Raw genomic sequence first — 17,719 nt, forward strand, 5'->3', positions numbered from 1 at the left:
AACGTTTTATTTCCATTCAAGCTGGATAGGGAAAGAGCTGGTTGGGCATGGTCTGCAGGTATAGTTGTCTTGCCGAAGTGAAGTAGCTCAGGGCCTGGATGGGAGATCACCTGGGTTACCTTCAGTTCTTTGATGGACGACTTGGAACCAAGTGACATAAAAGATGCTCTCCCCAGCAACTGTGCTCCTCAGGTGTGGCCCTGCTGAGAGTACCACATTCCCCAGAGGTGTGCTTAGCTTGTCCTAGAAAAGAGGCTTTTAGTGTTGCAGGTCCAGCCCTCTGGAATCATTTGCCAGCTGGAATAAGACAAGCATTGTGATATTTAGCTACCTACGGAAGACATTTTTGTTTAAAAAGGCTTTCCCTGAAGTGTGAGCCAGTCATTGGATGGGGGATTGCGAGTTGAGATTCCTGCATTGCAGGGGGTCAGACTAAATGACCCTTGGGGTATTTTCCAACTTGACAATTTTTTATGATTTTATGCAATAATGGGGATAAAATTGTAGAAATAGTTCTGCCACTTTTCATTCATTGAACTTGTAATCGTTTGCATTTTATCTAGTATACCACGGTGGTAGCTCTGTTTACAAAAATCTCCAAAGCAATAAATGAAATTTAAGGGGCAGAGTATGAGCGTACTAATAAATATTACAGCAGTTGAAAGAGCCTCAGAGTCTTCTTAGGGAGAGGCAAGAAATTGCAAGCCACCTGCTGTTTCTTTCTCATTCTCTCCTCTCTTCCTGGGAAAGTTGTGTTACGTTGAAATGTGGGGCACGATGTCATTGCCCCAGATCCATCCCTTCCCCATGTAAGCGGCAGTGTGGGAATATTCCATGCAGTGATACCATGTCATGACTTGCCTTAATGTGACATGCAAATATATTTATTTAAAAATAAAAACCCAAGAGTCCCAAGGATGAGTTGCAAATTTCTGGTTTTTGTCTATTTCTCTCTGATTATTATTTTTCTATTACCTGCCCTTCACCCTAAGATCCCAGGGTGGGGTACCACAGTTCAAAATACATCGACAAAAACAAACAAATTAGAATCACGAAAATAGGGCGGGTCCTAAAATAGACAACAGAGTGTATATTTGACAGAGCACTGAGTGGAACTGGATGGCTTGTGAAGGATTAATTACAACCTGATATTCTCTCTTGTGTCATATGAAGAAAAGTTGATTATAGTGAATCAGGCTGGTTCTCTGTGGGACACTTCAGCATGTCTCAGTGCATGTGAAAACTTTGGGTCTGCGAGGTTTTTTGAAACCTATTATCTCTGAACAAGGTGGTGTAGAAAGGCAGGAAATTCCAAGCCCTGGGATTCCCGCTTCCACCTCTGTGTAGTCAAATACCAGAACAGGTTCCTTACAACACGAGGTGCAAAAGCATTACGGCTAGTCAGACATATGTTGCAACAGGAATTTCTGCAGGGCAGATCGTGGCAATAATTGCTGATACCGAAGGTTGGATAACCTGTGGTTGATTCATCCGTCGTGCATGCCTGGTGTGGCAAAGGCAGGTTGTAGAAATGATCTTGAGGTGAAATGTGGATTTTGTTTTAAGTGGGAACAACCAGGACATAGCTGCCAAGTACCCCGTTTTCCCCGGGGAAACCCCGTTTTTACTTACCTTTTCCTGGTGGTCCCCCGTATCACTTCGTCTCTCGTTTTCTTTCCAATTTGCCCTTCTATGGGCACCAAAAATGGCCGCCGTCGGCTTCAAAAGTCGCATCTACGCATGTCCGGAAGTGCATAGACACGACTTCCGGTGTTGGCGGCAGCCATTTTGGTGCCCATAGATGGGCGGAGCGACACCAGAAGTTGCGTCGACGCACTTCCTGACATGCGTACAAGTGACTTTCGAAGCCGGCGGCGGCCATTTTTGGTGCCCATAGAAGGGCAAAGCGACACCGGAAGTTACGTCGACGCAACTTCCGGTGTCACACAGCTGCCGGTCCCAGATTCTGCAGTCTGGGACTTGGAAGGTAAGAACCAGGATGTGATGTCAAAGGATGTTTTAATTTGATTGCACGCCCTACGCCGTTCATATATTCAGTTCCATTCATATATTCAGTTCCATTCATTCATTTGCTCCCTAAAGAAAATCTCAACCATCTTGGCCTCCCCAAAAAAGCTAAACAACGACAATGGGTAGATCACGGCCAGTTTTTTTTACACTGTGAGTAGAGAGTAGAGAGTTGGATGTCCCTGGGCCCTGAAATGCGAGCATCAAGGAAAAGGGAGGATCTGGGAATTGTTGAGGGAAGCTGGAAATGGGCTGTGAGACCTGGAAGGCAAAGTTCAAATCCATTAAGGCCATGGGACCTGGCTTCCATTTGGACTGGGATGGCAGAAGGCAGGGAGCCCAACAGTTGTCGGAGCTGGAGCCAAGGACAGGGAGGGGGGTCACCCCATGGCTGGTGGTACGTTCTGGTTGATCTCTTGATGTCACCAACCCCTCCTCCCAATTCTTTGCCCTCTCAGGATCCAGGAAGTGGCTGACCCGCCTGGCACGCAACGCCGAGGCTCTGCAGAGGCGGGACAACAAGGCGGCTGCTAACAGCACCCGAGAGGGGAAGCCGGAGGAGAGCGCCACCCAGTACGCCGTCTTGGCCATTGTCCCGGTTTTCTGCGTGATGGGCCTGCTAGGGATCCTCTTCTGCAACCTGTTGATGAAGAAAGGCTATCACTGCACCGCCCACAAGGACACGGACGAGGAGGGGGCCAAATCCGAGAGGAACGGTGAGCCAGGGCAGGGCCAGGGCGGGATGCATACCTGCCAAGTTGCTGTCAGAGAAATAAGGGACCGGGCCAGAAATAGCAGACCGGAAGTAGCGCTGCCGCCATTTTGGAACTGGGCGGAGCATGCTCAGAAGTGACTTTTGATGCTGCTTTGCCCAGTTCCAAAATGGCCGCCGCGCCAGAAGTCGCGCTGCAGCCATATTGGAACTGGGCAGAGCGTAGCATCAAAAGTCGCTTCTGAGCATGCTCTGCCCAGTTCCCAAATGGCCGCCGCGCCAGAATAAACCGGGAAAAAACAAAAAAACCCTGTTTTTTCAGCTAGGAACAGCTGGAAAAACGGGGATTTCCCGGGGGAAACGGGAGACTTGGCAGCTATGCAAGGCGGGATGTGAGCTCCTCTGGCTGATGATCAGGGTATCTCCATTGGCACTCGCTGTATTTCAGATCGTTACATTTTGCAAGCGGTGCAGAATGCACTTTTCAGGGAGCTATTAAGGCGAGAGAGTTTTGTTATTTATTTACACCCCACCCATCTGGTCAGGTTTCCCCAGCCACTCTGGGCAGCTCCCAACAGAATATAAAAAAACATGATAACACATCCAACATTAAAAATTTCCCTAAACAGGATTGCCTTCAGATGTCTTCTAAAAGTCAGGCAGTTGTTTATTTTCTTGACATCTGATGGGAGGATGTTCCACAGGGTGGGCACCACCACCAAGAAGGCCCTCTGCCTGGTTATTATTCAAGGTATAATAATTCCCATTTAATTCTGCTTCCAAACTGTTATTCAATCCAGTTACAATCCAATCTTAATAATAATCCTTTATACAAACAGCTACAGTGTTCTAACTTCAATTTGTGTTGACACATGTAATAATTTATGTTCCTCAAGCGAAGTTCTCCTTTCTTCTTCCTGTGTGTGGTGTTTACTTTAACCATACAGTGGTACCTCGGTTTAAGTACACAATTGGTTCCGGAAGTCTGTACTCAACCTGAAGCGAACTTAACCTGAAGCGAACTTTCCCATTGAAAGTAATGGAAAGTGGATTAATCCATTCCAGACGGGTCCACAGAGTACTCAGCCTGAAGCATACTTAACCCGAAGCATGGGTGTAATTGGTTCCGGAAGTCTGTTCATAAACTTGAAGCATTCATAAACTGAAGCAAACCTTCCCATTGAAAGTAATGGAAAGTGAATTAATCCGTTCCAGACTGGTCCGCGGAGTACTCAACCTGAAGCGTACTTAACCCGAAGTATGAGTGTAATTGGTTCCGGAAGTCCGTACTTAATCTGAAGCGTACTTAACCTGAAGCGAACTTTCCCATTGAAAGTAATGGAAAGTGGATTAATCCGTTCCAGACGGGTCCGCGGAGTACTTAAACTGAAAGTACTCAAACCGAAGCATACTTAAACCGAGGTTTGACTGTATTGTTACTTTTGGTCCTTGCGAAATATTATGCCTATCTTGGTTATTCCTGATCCCCATCATGCCTTGCGGCACTGCTATTGTGTCACCTCTTAGTCATGTGGGAAGCATTGCAGAACAAGTAATGGCAAATTATGTGTGGATGTTCAAGTATAATCCCACCACCAATGAACTGTTGTTCTTCTTTCTTCTTCTTCTTTGGCAATCCCTCGTAGCCGAGTAAGATTGTCTTCCATAAACACGGTCTTAACAGTGAGTCTGTAGGTGACTGTGGAGACCAATTCCGGATCCACACAACCTTCCACAGTGGGGGCATTGGTTTCCGGGTGGGAGTTGATCACGGTGAGGGTTTGCCATGCGTACCTTCCTCTTAGCACGTTTCTCCCTTGCGTCCTGAGTTCGAGTGTCTACAAAGCCCATGACACAGGGGTCAGCAAACGTTTTCAGCCGTGGGCCGGTTCACCGTCCCTCAGACCATGTGGTGGGCCGGACTATATTTTGAAGGGGGGTGAATTAATGAATTCCTATGCCCCACAAATAACCCAGAGATGCATTTTAAATAAAAGCACACATTCTACTCATGTAAAAGCACGCTGATCCCGGACCGTCCGCGAGCCGGATTGAGAAGGCGATTGGGTCGGATCCGGCCCCCGGGCCTTAGTTTGCCTACCCATGCCATGGCACCTCTGGTAAAGGTTGTTCTCCAATTGGAGTGCTTGCAGGCAAGTGTTTCCCAATGGTTGGTGTTTATACTACTTTTTATTATTATTAATTTCCTTGAGAGAGCCTTTAAACCCCTTTTGTTGACCACTAGCATTACGCTTTCCCTTTTTAAGTTCGGAAATGGGGTGGGCACTGTTATTATTGCATCAGTGAACTGTTGCAGAATAGACCCACAATAGGGTCATTGCCGGAGCAGATCGTACCCTGGGGCTAGATGAGGTGGCTCGATGCAAGGTGGCTTTATCCGTTTCCTTCTGGTGTGGCAAGAAGGACAGGCTGCATGATCATCTTGGGTGCAAATCCTGCACCCTTCTTGCTAGACATTGCTTATAAGCAGCTCCACCCTTGGCTGGGAACTCTGCCAGAAGCAGAGCTTTTGTGGTGCATCAAGGCACGTGCCTGTTCCGAAGGCGTTGGTTGTATCGGGGGAGTGTCTTGTTTGCTTCTTTAAAGCTAAATACCCATAATCTCCTTTGTGTTCTTTGCTGTGTGTCGGTCGGTCCTGCTCTGCTTGTTCCACTCTGCTATGGGCAGGGTAAAAGGACTCAGCCCAAGAAGGGCTGCCAAGTGCGGGGCAAGATTTAGGTTTGATGGGGCCCTAAGCTACTGACCTAACCTTTTAATGAGGGTAAAAGAGGAGAGCGCAAAATATGGTCTGAAGCTCAACATCAAAAAAACCAAGATCATGGCCACTGGTCCCATCACCTCCTGGCAAATAGAAGGGGAAGAAATGGAGGCAGTGAGAGATTTTACTTTCTTGGGCTCCTTGATCACTGCAGATGGTGACAGCAGTCACGAAATTCAAAGGCGCCTGCTGCTTGGGAGAAAAGCAATGACAAACCTAGACAGCATCTTAAAAAGCAGAGACATCACCTTGCCTACAAAGGTCCGTATAGTTAAAGCTATGGTTTTCCCAGTAGTGATGTATGGAAGTGAGAGCTGGACCATAAAGAAGGCTGATCGCCGAAGAATTGATGCTTTTGAATTATGGTGCTGGAGGAGACTCTTGAGAGTCCCATGGACTGCAAGAAGATCAAACCTATCCATTCTTAAGGAAATCAGCCCTGAGGGTTCACTGGAAGGACAGATCCTGAAGCTGAGGCTCCAATACTTTGGCCACCTCATGAGAAGAGAAGAATCCTTGGAAAAGACCCTGATGTTGGGAAAGATTGAGGGCATTAGGAGAAGGGGACGACAGAGGACGAGATGGTTGGACAGTGTTCTCGAAGCTACGAACATGAGTTTGACCAAACTGCGGGAGGCAGTGGAAGACAGGAGTGCCTGGCGTGCTCTGGTCCATGGGGTCACGAAGAGTCGGACATGACTAAACGACTAAACAACAACAAAGCTACTGATGATAATGGGGCCGGTGCGCATATGGAAAATCATGTCTGCTGGGGAACACCATCTGAAAAGCCTTTAAATGCCCTCTAAGACTCTGGAAACTCTTGGAAACCCTTTTTAAAAACCAGCAGCACTTATGGGACTGGCATGAATAGTGTCAACTGTGGCTCTCGGTATTCCTCATCGCTGGAGGACGTGGAAGCAGCGACAATGGGGGGGGGGGTAAACCGGCACCCTAAAGAGCCTGGCTGTGATTCAGAGATAGACCAGTGCCCCAAAGTGCCGTTTCTTGCAGTTCCCCTCACTCTCTAGGGGCCGTTTTGCAGTTTAAATCAATTCATTCAATTATTTCCTGGCATCGCATGTCTATGTGTGAGTTGAACACGCCTGTCTTCTGGAAAACACTGCAGCAAGCTGGAACTCTGACCAGAAGCAACATTTTTCTCATTGCAAGTTCCGCACTCGTTTTATATTTTAAAACCCACCGCAACAAAGCAACAGAACTGCGCCTACTGTAAACTCTGTCCCTCTCAGGCCTCGTTCCCGAGCCTCTATGGGGCAGGATGTCAGAGCACTGGGCACAGGCAGTGTGGTTTAAATCCTGCTGCCTGGATCATTTTAATAAACCATCTTGGATCATTTATTTTCATCCCGCCCTTCTACTAAAAGTACCCAAAGCGGCGCAGCATCTAATAATAAAACCGAGTAATATAATCGAGAACAGTGTAAGCGCAACGAAGAAAGCAATTTCTGCAGTCACTAACCCAGAATGCATAATAATATGCAGCCACATTTCCTTTGTTAAGAAATGTGGCACCACAGTTCAAGAAGGATACTGACAAGCTGGAACGTGTCCAGAAGAGGGCAACCAAAATGGTCAAAGGCCTGGAAACGATGCCTTATGAGGAACGGCTTAGGGAGCTGGGTATGTTTAGCCTGGAGAAGAGAAGGTTAAGGGGTGATATGATAGCCATGTTCAAATATATAAAAGGATGTCATATAGAGGAGGGAGAAAGGTTGTTTTCTGCTGCTCCAGAGAAGCGGACACGGAGCAATGGATTCAAACTTCAAGAAAGAAGATTCCACCTAAACATTAGGAAGAACTTCCTGACAGTAAGAGCTGTTCGGCAGTGGAATTTGCTACCAAGGAGTGTGGTGGAGTCTCCTTCTTTGGAGGTCTTTAAGCAGAGGCTTGACAGGCATATGTCAAGAATGCTTTGATGGTGTTTCCTGCTTGGCAGGGGGTTGGACTGGATGGCCCTTGTGGTCTCTTCCAACTCTATAATTCTATGATTCCTGCTTGCCAGGATACCTGATAAAGCCTTACTTGATTTCATTTTCTGGGTAGCCTGATCATTCCTTGGAGATGGTCAGTACGTTACTTCCTGAATCTCTTGCACATGTTGTCTTCTTCTTCTTCTTCTTCTTCTTCTTCTTCTTCTTCTTCTTCTTCTTCTTCTTCTTCTTCTTCTTCTTCTTCGGCAATCACTCGTAGCTGAGTAAGATTGTCTTCCATGAACGCGATCTTAACAGGGAGTCCGTAAGTGACTGTGGAGGCCAATTCTGGATCCACACATCCTTCCACAGTGGGGACATCGGTTTCTGGGCAGGAGTTGATCATGGTGAGGGTTTGCCAGGCGTGCCTTCCTCTTAGCACGTTTCTCCCTTGTGTCCTGAGTTCGAGTGTCTTCAAAGCTCATGACACATATTGATAATGTGCTCAGCCCAACAGACACTTGCCAGACTGCGTATGAAAAGGGGGGTGTAAAACCTTACAATCCAAAGAAAACTGGAATGTTTTTCCCATCTCCCTCCTTCCTGCAAAGAAACATTTGAGGTCAACCTGGGAGTCAAAATGGCATAATAATAATAATAATAATAATAATAATAATAATAATAATAATAAATTATTTATACCCCACCCGTCCGTTCTTTTCTCCTTAGGGAATAGTCCTGCCTACAGAATAGAAGATGCCAATGAAGACACCATCGGGGTCTTGGTGCGTCTGATCACAGAGAAGAAAGGTGAGCCTTGCGCAGGAAAGAGGGGGGGAGGGACCTTTGGTTTATCTGTTCGTTATGGGTGGTCCAAGTCCCTCTGCTTTGAGTCCCGTTCATTGGCAAAGGTCATAGCTCAGTGCCAGAGCCTCTGCCTGCATGTGTGGGAATGTTCAGGGTGGCAGGAGAGGATATATTGTTTATTAATACCCTTTCTAACTTGCACTAGCAAGTTACAGGTAGGTAGCCGTGTTGGTCTGAGTCGAAGCAAAATAAAAAAAAACCCTTCAGTAGCACCTTAAAGACCAACTAAGTTTTTATTTTGGTATGAGCTTTCGTGTGCATGCACACTTCGTCAGATACACTGAAACAGAATCCACCAAACCCTTATGTATATTCAGAGGGTGGGGGGTGGGGGTGATGGGAATGGGTGATGGGCTGATGGGAGTGGTAAACCTGTAGATGGCTGTTAACGACTGCTGATGACTGCAATTGGTCCTGGGGGGGGGGGACAAGGGCTGAGGCGCTAAAGAAAGCTTGATCATGCATAATGAGATAAGAATCCACCTGGGATGAATAAAGACATCGGATGAATAAAGACATGAATAAAGACATCCTGGAACCCGGGAGAGCCAGGGCTGTGCTAGATGCACCCAGGATTTGACCCTGCGTAACTCTCTATGCAAGTCCTGCTGCTTCCGAAGGGATGCTTGAAATTGCTGAATTTCTCTCTCTTAAAGGGATACAAGGGAGTTTTCCAGTGCCGGTTTTACGTACAAGCTAAACAAGCTATAGCTTAGGACCCCACTCTCTTGGGGGGTGGCCCAAAAAAATTAAAGGGGAAAGAAACCTGGATGCACATTTCCAAAATATAAGATAAAAAACAAATAAAATAAAACCTGCATACAGCAACAGTGTTTTGTGTTGTGTAGGCTCCTATTTGTTATGTGCAAATGGCCTTAGATACCTATGACGTCCATAAATGACCATATAGCATATATTCAACACAAAAAACAGCGGCCATTTGTTGTTGACAAAGGACAGCTGGACATATAAAGGGCCCCATTACCTTTAGTAGCTTAGGGCCTCATCAAACCGAAATCCGGCCCTGCCCCTACTGTCCGAAATTGTACAAGCCAAAATGAGGTCGCCCACCTTAATGAGGACTAGTGGGCTTGCTAGGCTTCGTGTTGGAACAGTGACTCTCTTCTTCCTCCTTTTTCGCCTCCCGTTCAATGGCTCTGCTCTGTTTCCCCTCCTTGTCCCTCTCATTTGCTGCCGACAGAGAACGCCGCAGTCTTGGAGGAGATGTTGAAAGACTATCACAGCAAGCAGCTCATGCAGCCCGTCTACAAACCCGTCAACAAGTAAGAAGGCTGATTTTTCCTTTGCTCAGGCATAGACCAGCGTTTTAAAAACGAGCTAAAATACAAAATTACAAAAAGCAAGGATGAATGAATGAAACTTTATTTGCGTCAGCCATTGCCCATAGCAACAAAAGAACATTGCAATATGTTGTTGTTGTTTAGTCGTTTAGTCGTGTCCGACTCTTCGTGACCCCAATATACACAGAATAAAAAAAGAAAAAGTCGATTATATAAAAGCAAGATATCTGGATCTCTTTCCTCTCCCACTGCCTGCCTATCATCATTATTATTGTTATTATTATTATTATTCAGACTCATCTTAAACTTTGCTAAATGTAACTGCATCTCAGTAATTTGTTTGTTTGTTTGTTTAGACTGAATATGCTCTCTGTATTGTTTGCATGGTTGTGTGTTGTTTTGTACATATCCTGTGAGAAGCTCCCTGGGTGATGATATTATTATTATTATTATTATTATTATTATTATTATTATTATTATCACCCAGGGATTATCATGACTGGGGACTAGACCCAGTTCCTCTCTCACCCTAGTGCAGAACTCTGGCTGCTGCATCATCCTGTATTTTTATGGTGTGAACTGCCCTGGGATCTATGGATGAAGGGTGGTATAATAATAATAATAATAATAATAATAATAATAATAATAATAATAATAATATTCCTGATTCTCAACAAGCAGATTCACCCATTACATTTTTTGCCCACGATGCAGCGCATCAAGGAATAGGGCGAAAAAGGACACCGAAAAAGGATATAACATTAAGCTGAACCTCTTGTGAGGAATAAAACTTTAGAATTGTAGAAATGGAAGGGGACCCCAAAGGTCATCCAGTCCAACCCCCTCTGCCATGAAGGAGTTGATGGAGTGATTACTGGCGTAACATGTTCAAGTTCGGTGGTGAACCTGTAGGGTGCCCTTTGGGGGGGTCTCTGTTCTCTCCTCTAACGGTGGTCTTTCTCCCTCTCACCTCCCTACCCCCACCTAGGTTGCATCTCCTGCCTCATTTGCCCCACATCTGCAGGCACCAGCACCACCTCCACACAGTCCAAGGCTTGGCCACCCGCTCGGGCCCCTCCTGCACTCGGTGCAGCCAGAAAAAGTGGCCGGAGGTGCTGCCCTCGACGGAAGCCGCGCCTGCCGCCTCCATCGCGCCTGGCAGCGCCACCGCGAAGCTCGCAAAGCCCGGAAGCAAGGCTGGCAGGCCAGGAGAGATCACCATCCTCTCCGTGGGCAGGTGAGTCTCAGAACAGACTGCTTCATGCTTTGTGATTCTAACCGTACAAAGCTCAGTCACTTGGTGTCCCGAAAACTACCGTTGCCATTTTGTTCAAGTCAAGTTGCTAGTCCTTAAGATTGCAAAGGCAGGTCTCGAAGCTACAAGGCTCTGCTGCATTTCCTCCCAAAGGCAGCTCTAAATTCCCTAATGCTTCCCACCCTAGGAAAAATAACATGAGAACGGGCCTTTTTGGTGGTGGCTCCCTGTCTCTGGAATGATCTCCCTAGAACTCAGTATATATATAAAAATCTATATATCTTTCTATATATACAAACCAGAGGGGCACCATTGAGGCTCCCAGCCTGTGTGTGTGTGTGTACACAAATGTGCATGGGTGGGTCTTTGGCCAAACTGGGTCTTTGACCCGGGTGAAATAAAGCCTAGTTTCACCCCTGGTTCACACAGACAAGGGGCTGCTGACTCTGCTTGCTGCGCTCCCCGGCCCTGCTTTACCTGACAAACTGCAGAGCGTGACAACCACATTACCTTTCTATGTATATAGCAAGATAAGATACACCATTTGTTGTTTGTTTTTTGGGCCAGGTTCCGCGTGGCTCGTATCCCCGAGCAGAAGCCCAGCCCCTCGGAAGTGAAAACCGTTTCAGAGAGTGTGGGGGCCGAGCCCGCCGAGCCCCCCTACGCCTGCCTCGTCCCGGAGGAAAAGCCACTGGTCAGCAATGGAGTGAAGCCGAAATGGCTTACGACGGCAGATGGCCGGCAAGAGGTGAGTCGGAGAGTCTGGGAAATCTCTAGCGCCAAACACGCGCTCTCTGGGTCGAGGTCCTTAGAGCCTGTGAGGCTCTTTTCTGAGAGAAGCTGGTCTGACTTAAGAAGGCTATTTCTGCCCTCCTTTTTGGCAACAAGGAGGAAAAGTCCCTCGAGGCAGCCTCTAGATTAAAAGGCAGAAACGCAGGAAGCCAAAAAATGCTTTAAAATGGCTTGGGAGGAGAGAGGAGCGCAGAATGACAGGGTCGTTTAAAAAGGGCTATGAGGGAGCAGGAGGTGAAACTAATATGAATTTAGAATCCTGGTGAAATTTTGTGTGTATTTGTGTGTCATTGATTGATTGATTGATTGATAAAGATAAATGGACCCCTGACCGTTAGGTCCAGTCACGGACAACCATGGGGTTGTGGCGCTCATCTCGCATTATTGCCCGAGGGAGCTGTCGTACAGCTTCCAGGTCATGTGGCCAGCATGACTAAGCCGCTTCTGGCGAACCAGAGCAGCGCACAGAAACGCCGTTTACCTTCCCGCTGGAGCGGTACCTATTTATCTACTTGCACTTCATGCTTTCGAACTGCTAGGTTGATAGTTACCTTCTTTAACGACATATCTATCTATCTTGAAAGAAGCCAACCGAGGGTTTTCCCCCCCCCCCTTGCAAATAGCAGCCTGGGGAGGGAACAGTTAAACTGTGGCTAACAGAGATGAGATTTCCTTAGCCAGAAGAGGCCTATCATATTCATCTCAATTTCCAAGTAAGGTGGGAGCCCAGGTTCACCCCCAGTCTTGATCCCCTGGGGCAGGAAACCTGTGACCCTCCAAGTGTCATAGAACCATAGAATGAATTGTGGAGGTGGAAGGGACCCCTGGGGTCATCTAGTCCAACCCCCTTCAAAGTTGTTGGACTCCCAACTTCCATTTATCCCCAGTCAGTGTGACCAGTGGCAATACCTGGAGGGCCCTGGGTTCCCCATTGGTGGCGTAGATCAGAGCCAAGGAAGCTTGATTAAGCTGGGGGCCACATTGCCTTCTGGACAAGGTTCTGTGGCCCACATGCTGGGCGCAAGAGGCAAAAGTAGGTGAAAATCTTAACTTTGCGCAGTAGGAATCAAAGAACCAAAGGATTCCTGCAATGCAGGAATATTTTGCCCAACGTGGGACTCGAACCCACAACCCTGAGATTTAGAGTCTTCTGCTCGACCAACTGAGCGGTTGGGTGGGTTTGAGTTTCTGCATGTGCAGAAACCCCATTCTAAGCCATTGCTCTTCAAACTCAACAAAAATATGTGCAGGGGCATGGCCTGGGGAGGGTCCCAAAGGCCAGATGGCAAGGCCTGTGAGGGCCACTTTTTAAAACCTCAGAGAAGCGCAACAAGGAGAAAGAAGGGAGCTCCCTGCTCAGGCATAGGGAAACTCGGCCCTCCAAATGTTTGGGGACTACAACTCCCATCATCCCTAGCTTACAGGACCAGTGGTCAGGGATGATGGGAATTGTAGTCCCAAAAACGTCAGGAGGGCCGAGTTTGCCTATGCCTGTCCTTGCTCCAGGGAAGTCCGGGAAGGTCCAGCTCTCCTCCCAAGCCCAGAACCTCATGAGCTGACCAGAACCTTCACTGTGGCAGGCAGAAGTAGGTGACCCAGCAGCCCTGTAACTCTGTGGCAGCCTCCCGGCAGACGTTTGCCACAGACAGCCTAGTTTGTGAAACAAGAGATGACTAAGGCCGATGCTTGGGGAGAGGGGGAGAGAGAGCGAGGAGCTTTGCCAGGCTGAATAGCCCGTGACACCGTTAGGAGCGTTATCGCACAAATTAAATGCCGTGCAATTTCCGGAGCAGCAAAGAGGAGTCTTAGCTTCAGGCTGGGGGTGCAAGTCCAAGGAAGCTGAATGGAGAGAGGCTAAAAATGAGACAGGCACGCTGTTATGTCTGCGTCTCTCTCTCTCTCTCTCTCTCTCTCTCTCTCTGGAATGGTGTCAGCTGCTTTCTGCAAGGTTCCTAAATCTCTTCATGATGAGCTTCTGTCCTTGGAGGGTTCACAGCCAGACTTGAGTTCCAAATGCCGGTCTCCCCTGCACACCTGGATGGAGGTGTTGGATACACAGAGCATCACCTTATACAGTATAGCCCTTTTGGACCTCACAAGAAACAGCTCCCTTCTGATGATAGCTGTAGCTAGAATTATTTTTTCCTTTCTAAGCAGATGCTGGCTCAGTCCCTCTGACCACGTGCAGAGTGTCATTAGTACAGACAGGGCCGTCTTACCCACAGGCGCTAGGGGTGTGGGGCACCCGGGCGCCGGGCTCTCAGGGGCGCCAGGCCGAGAGTCCGGGGTCCAAGAGTTGAGTCTAGGGAAGAGAGCGCTGCGGCGGGCTCTTCTGTGCCACAAGTTTGGGGACGACCGAGCCAGTGAGACGCTGGGGCTGGGCAACCGGGGGGGGGGCGCTGGGCAGATCTTTGCACCCCGGTGCCGCATATGCTTAAGACAGCCCTGAGTGCAGACTCTTAAGTCGTAGAAGGCTGGTTGACCCCAGATTGGCTTGAACACCCTTTTAAAGCAAAGTAACCATTAAATTAAATAAGGGACACGGGTGGCGCTGCGGGTTAAACCACTGATCCTAGAGCTTGCCGATCAGAAGGTTGGTGGTTCGAATCCCCGCAACGGGGTGAGCTCCTGTTGCTCGGTCCCAGCTCCTGCCAACCTAGCAGTTCGAAAGCACGTCAAAGTGCAAGTAGATAAATAGGTACTGCTCCGGTGGGAAGGTAAATGGCGTTTCCACGCGCTGCTCTGCCTTAGTCATGCTGGCCACATGACCCGGAAGCTGTACTCTGGCTCCCTCGGCCAATAATGCGAGATGAGCGCCGCAACCCCAGAGTCGTCCACAACTGGACCTAATGGTCAGGGGTCCCTTTACCTTTAACTTTAACCATTAAATCACAAATGAGGGGTTGGGAACCACAGGCACAGTGCCCAAATGAGGGCCTCCAAGTCTCCCTGCCTGGCACTCATGACTGTCCTCATGCCACACTGGCTGACCAGGCCCCGGCTCCTCTCCCCAGGCCCCGCCCATCACTGATCCAGATTCTCGCCCTCCTTAAGAGTGTATGTCTGGCTAGAAATGCATCCTTGAACACTGCTAAAGCCTTTTGCAGGATGAAAAGAGAGAGAGAAGCGAATGATATTCTGGGCTGCATCAACAGAAGTCTAGTGTCCTGATCGAGGGAATTAATAGTCCCACTCTGTTCTGCCTTGGTCAGACCACCCCTGGAATACTGTGACCGATTTTGGGCACCACAATTTAGGAATCGTAGAATTGGAAAGGGACCCTGAGCATCATCTAGTTCAGGCATCCCCAAACTGCGGCCCTCCAGATGTTTTGGGCTACAACTCCCATGATCCCTAGCTAACAGGACCAGTGGTCAGGGGTGATGGGAACTGTAGTCCAAAACATCTGGAGGGCCGAAGGTTGGGGATGCTTGATCCTAGTTCAGCCATCTGCATTGCAGGAATATGTAGCTGTCCCGTACGGGGATCGAACCTGCAACCTGGGCGTTATAAGCACCATCCTCTAACCAACTGAGCTATCCAAGCAACAGATAATACCAGGCTAGAGGAGCCAGAGGTCTGGCTCGTGTGCAAGGCATCTTCATGTGGGACATGCCTTGCGCTGCAGCAGGGCCAGATTTCGGTTTGCTGAGGCCCTAAGCTACTGAAGGTGATGGGGCCCTTTATAGGCCCAGTTGTCCTTTGCCAACAACATATGGTTGCTGGTTTTTTTTGTTTTGAATATATGCCATATGGTAATTTATGGACCTACTAGGTATCTAATACCATTTGCACACAACAAAATATGTATTTTACCAAAGTAATTGCTGAACTGAAAAAAACCATTAAGAAGAAGCATATTAATAGTGAAATGATGATTAAGCTCTAACTTAAAATGATTTTTTTATGCATAACAAACTTAATAATGCAAACACATGGGCATTTGGCAATAACAAAAGTTCCTTTAGAAACACAATTTACAAAGACTCCTGATCTTGTCTCTAGAAACTTTGTATATTATGAAATAATAATAGGTGTAAATATAGGATGCACACTACTAATAATTATAAATAGCAGAATGTAGGCACCCTATATATAGAAAGGAGCAAACCAGTGATATTTTAGGGAGAAGGCTAGCAGGCGGGGCCCATTGCTTACATCATAGGAGCCTACGCAACACAAAACACGGTTGCTGCATTTGGGTTTTATTTTATTTGTTTTTTTATCTTATATTTTGGAAATGTACATCCAGTTTTTTTTGGGGGGGGCAAGAGAGTGGGGCCCTAAGCTTGTTTAGCTTATACGTAAATCTGGCCCTGTGCTGCAGCCACAGATCCTCGACCTGTTTGTGGGGAGGGGCGGGGAGAGCACACAGACACCAGCTCTGACGGCAGCCTCATTCGTTCGTTTTCCAGGACAGTCCGTTCACGGTTAGGCTCGGGGAGAGCAACCTGGTTATCTGAAGGTAATCCGTCAGCTTCTATCTCCCTGCCGCCAGCTTTTCAGGGGTGATGGGTCAGCTGCCAAGTCCCATGTAGCTTTGCTTCTGGTTAACTTCTTCAGTTCTGGTGCTTCGGAGAGCAGGGCTCTGCTGGGCTTTGTTTTCTCCTTTGCGGGTTACCTGCGGGCACCATTCTAGGCGAATAGAAAGCAGCTCTCTGATGGAGGGAGCTATTGCTGTTCCACCTTCCAGGTGGAGTTTACTTGCAGGAGGGTGGATGTTGGCTGGAGATTCGGAGAAGCTTTTTGATGGGAAGAAGCAAAGTCCAGAATGGAATTGCCTCAAGAGGTGGTGGGCTCTTGGGGGGTCTTCAAGAGCCTATTATTTATTTATTTATTTATTTATTTATACCCCACCCATCTGGGTTTCCCCAGCCACTCTGGGCGGCTTCCAACCAATACCAAAATACATTAAAATATCACAGATTAAAAACTTCCCTAAACAGGGCTGCCTTTAGGTGTTTTTTGAATGTCAGGTAGTTGTTCATCTCCCTGACCTCCGATGGAAGGGCATTCCACAGGGCGCTACTACCGAGAAGGCCCTCTGCCTGGTTCCCTGTAGCTTTGCTTCTCGCAATGAGGGAACCGGCAGAAGGCCCTCGGCGCCGGATCTCAGTGTCCGGGCTGAACAATGGGGGTGGAGACGCTCCTTCAGGTATACAGGACCGAGGCCGTTTAAGGCTTTAAAGGTCAGTACAAACACTTTGAACTGTGCTCGGAAACGTACTGGGAGCCAACGTAGGTCTCTTAGGACCGGTGTTATGTGGTCTCGGCGGCCACTCCCAGTCACCAGTCTGGCTGTCACATTCTGGATTAATTGCAGTTTCCGGGTCACTTTCAAAGGTAGCCCCACGTAGAGTGCATTGCAGTAGTCCAAGCGGGAGATAACTAGAGCATGCACCACTCTGGCGAGAAAGTCTGCGGGCAGGTAGGTTCTCAGCCTGCGTACCAGATGGAGCTGATAAACAGCTGCCCTGGACACAGAATTGACCTGCGCCTCCATGGACAGCTGTGAGTCCAGAATGACTCCCAGGCTGCGCACCTGGTCCTTCAGGGGTACAGTTACCCCATTCAGGACCAGGGAGTCCTCCACACCTGCCTGCCTCCTGTCCCCCCCAAACAGTACTTCTGTCTTGTCAGGATTCAACCTCAATCTGTTAGCTGCCATCCATCCTCCAACCGCCTCCAGGCACTCACACAGGACCTTCACTGCCTTCACTGGTTCTGATTTAAAAGAGAGATAGAGTTGGGTGTCATCCGCATACTGATCAACACCCAGCCCAAACCCCCAGAGGCTGCATGTCGATGTTAAAAAAATATTGTCTTCTTCTTCCTCTGGAAACAGTTTTTTAAAAAAAATAAAACAGAATGTAAAATTTAACAGCGTTTCAATTTTTGCAATATGGTATTGGATGAGGGCAGTAAAAGTCTCAGGGTGGAAGGCAAGTAGATTCAGCTGCCTTGTAAAGGAGTTAAATGAAGGGGTGGAATTAGCGGGAAAATGTACTTTTGCATGTCAGCTGCCCAAGACTGGCGGGTGCTGCAAAATCC

General features: G+C 47.9%; 1 protein-coding gene across 3 annotated transcripts in view; it reads left to right on the forward strand.

Moving 5' to 3' along the window:
• Positions 1-17,719, forward strand: part of RELT (RELT TNF receptor) — a 77,428-nt gene that overhangs the window by 54,794 nt on the left and 4,915 nt on the right. For 2 of the 3 annotated variants that reach the window (XM_088668844.1, XM_088668846.1), the window contains exons 6-11: positions 2,487-2,744; positions 8,183-8,263; positions 9,522-9,603; positions 10,610-10,858; positions 11,444-11,624; positions 16,084-16,133. In XM_088668844.1, coding sequence (XP_088524970.1) covers positions 2,487-2,744; positions 8,183-8,263; positions 9,522-9,603; positions 10,610-10,858; positions 11,444-11,624; positions 16,084-16,131 — 899 coding nt within the window. In that variant the 3' untranslated portion in view covers positions 16,132-16,133. The remainder of the gene's footprint in view (positions 1-2,486; positions 2,745-8,182; positions 8,264-9,521; positions 9,604-10,609; positions 10,859-11,443; positions 11,625-16,083; positions 16,134-17,719) is intronic. The other variant, XM_088668845.1, reaches the window with a different exon arrangement.

This window comes from Zootoca vivipara, chromosome 4, assembly GCF_965207765.1.
Source record: "Zootoca vivipara chromosome 4, rZooViv2.hap1.1, whole genome shotgun sequence".
Classification (NCBI taxonomy): Eukaryota; Metazoa; Chordata; class Lepidosauria; order Squamata; family Lacertidae; genus Zootoca; species Zootoca vivipara.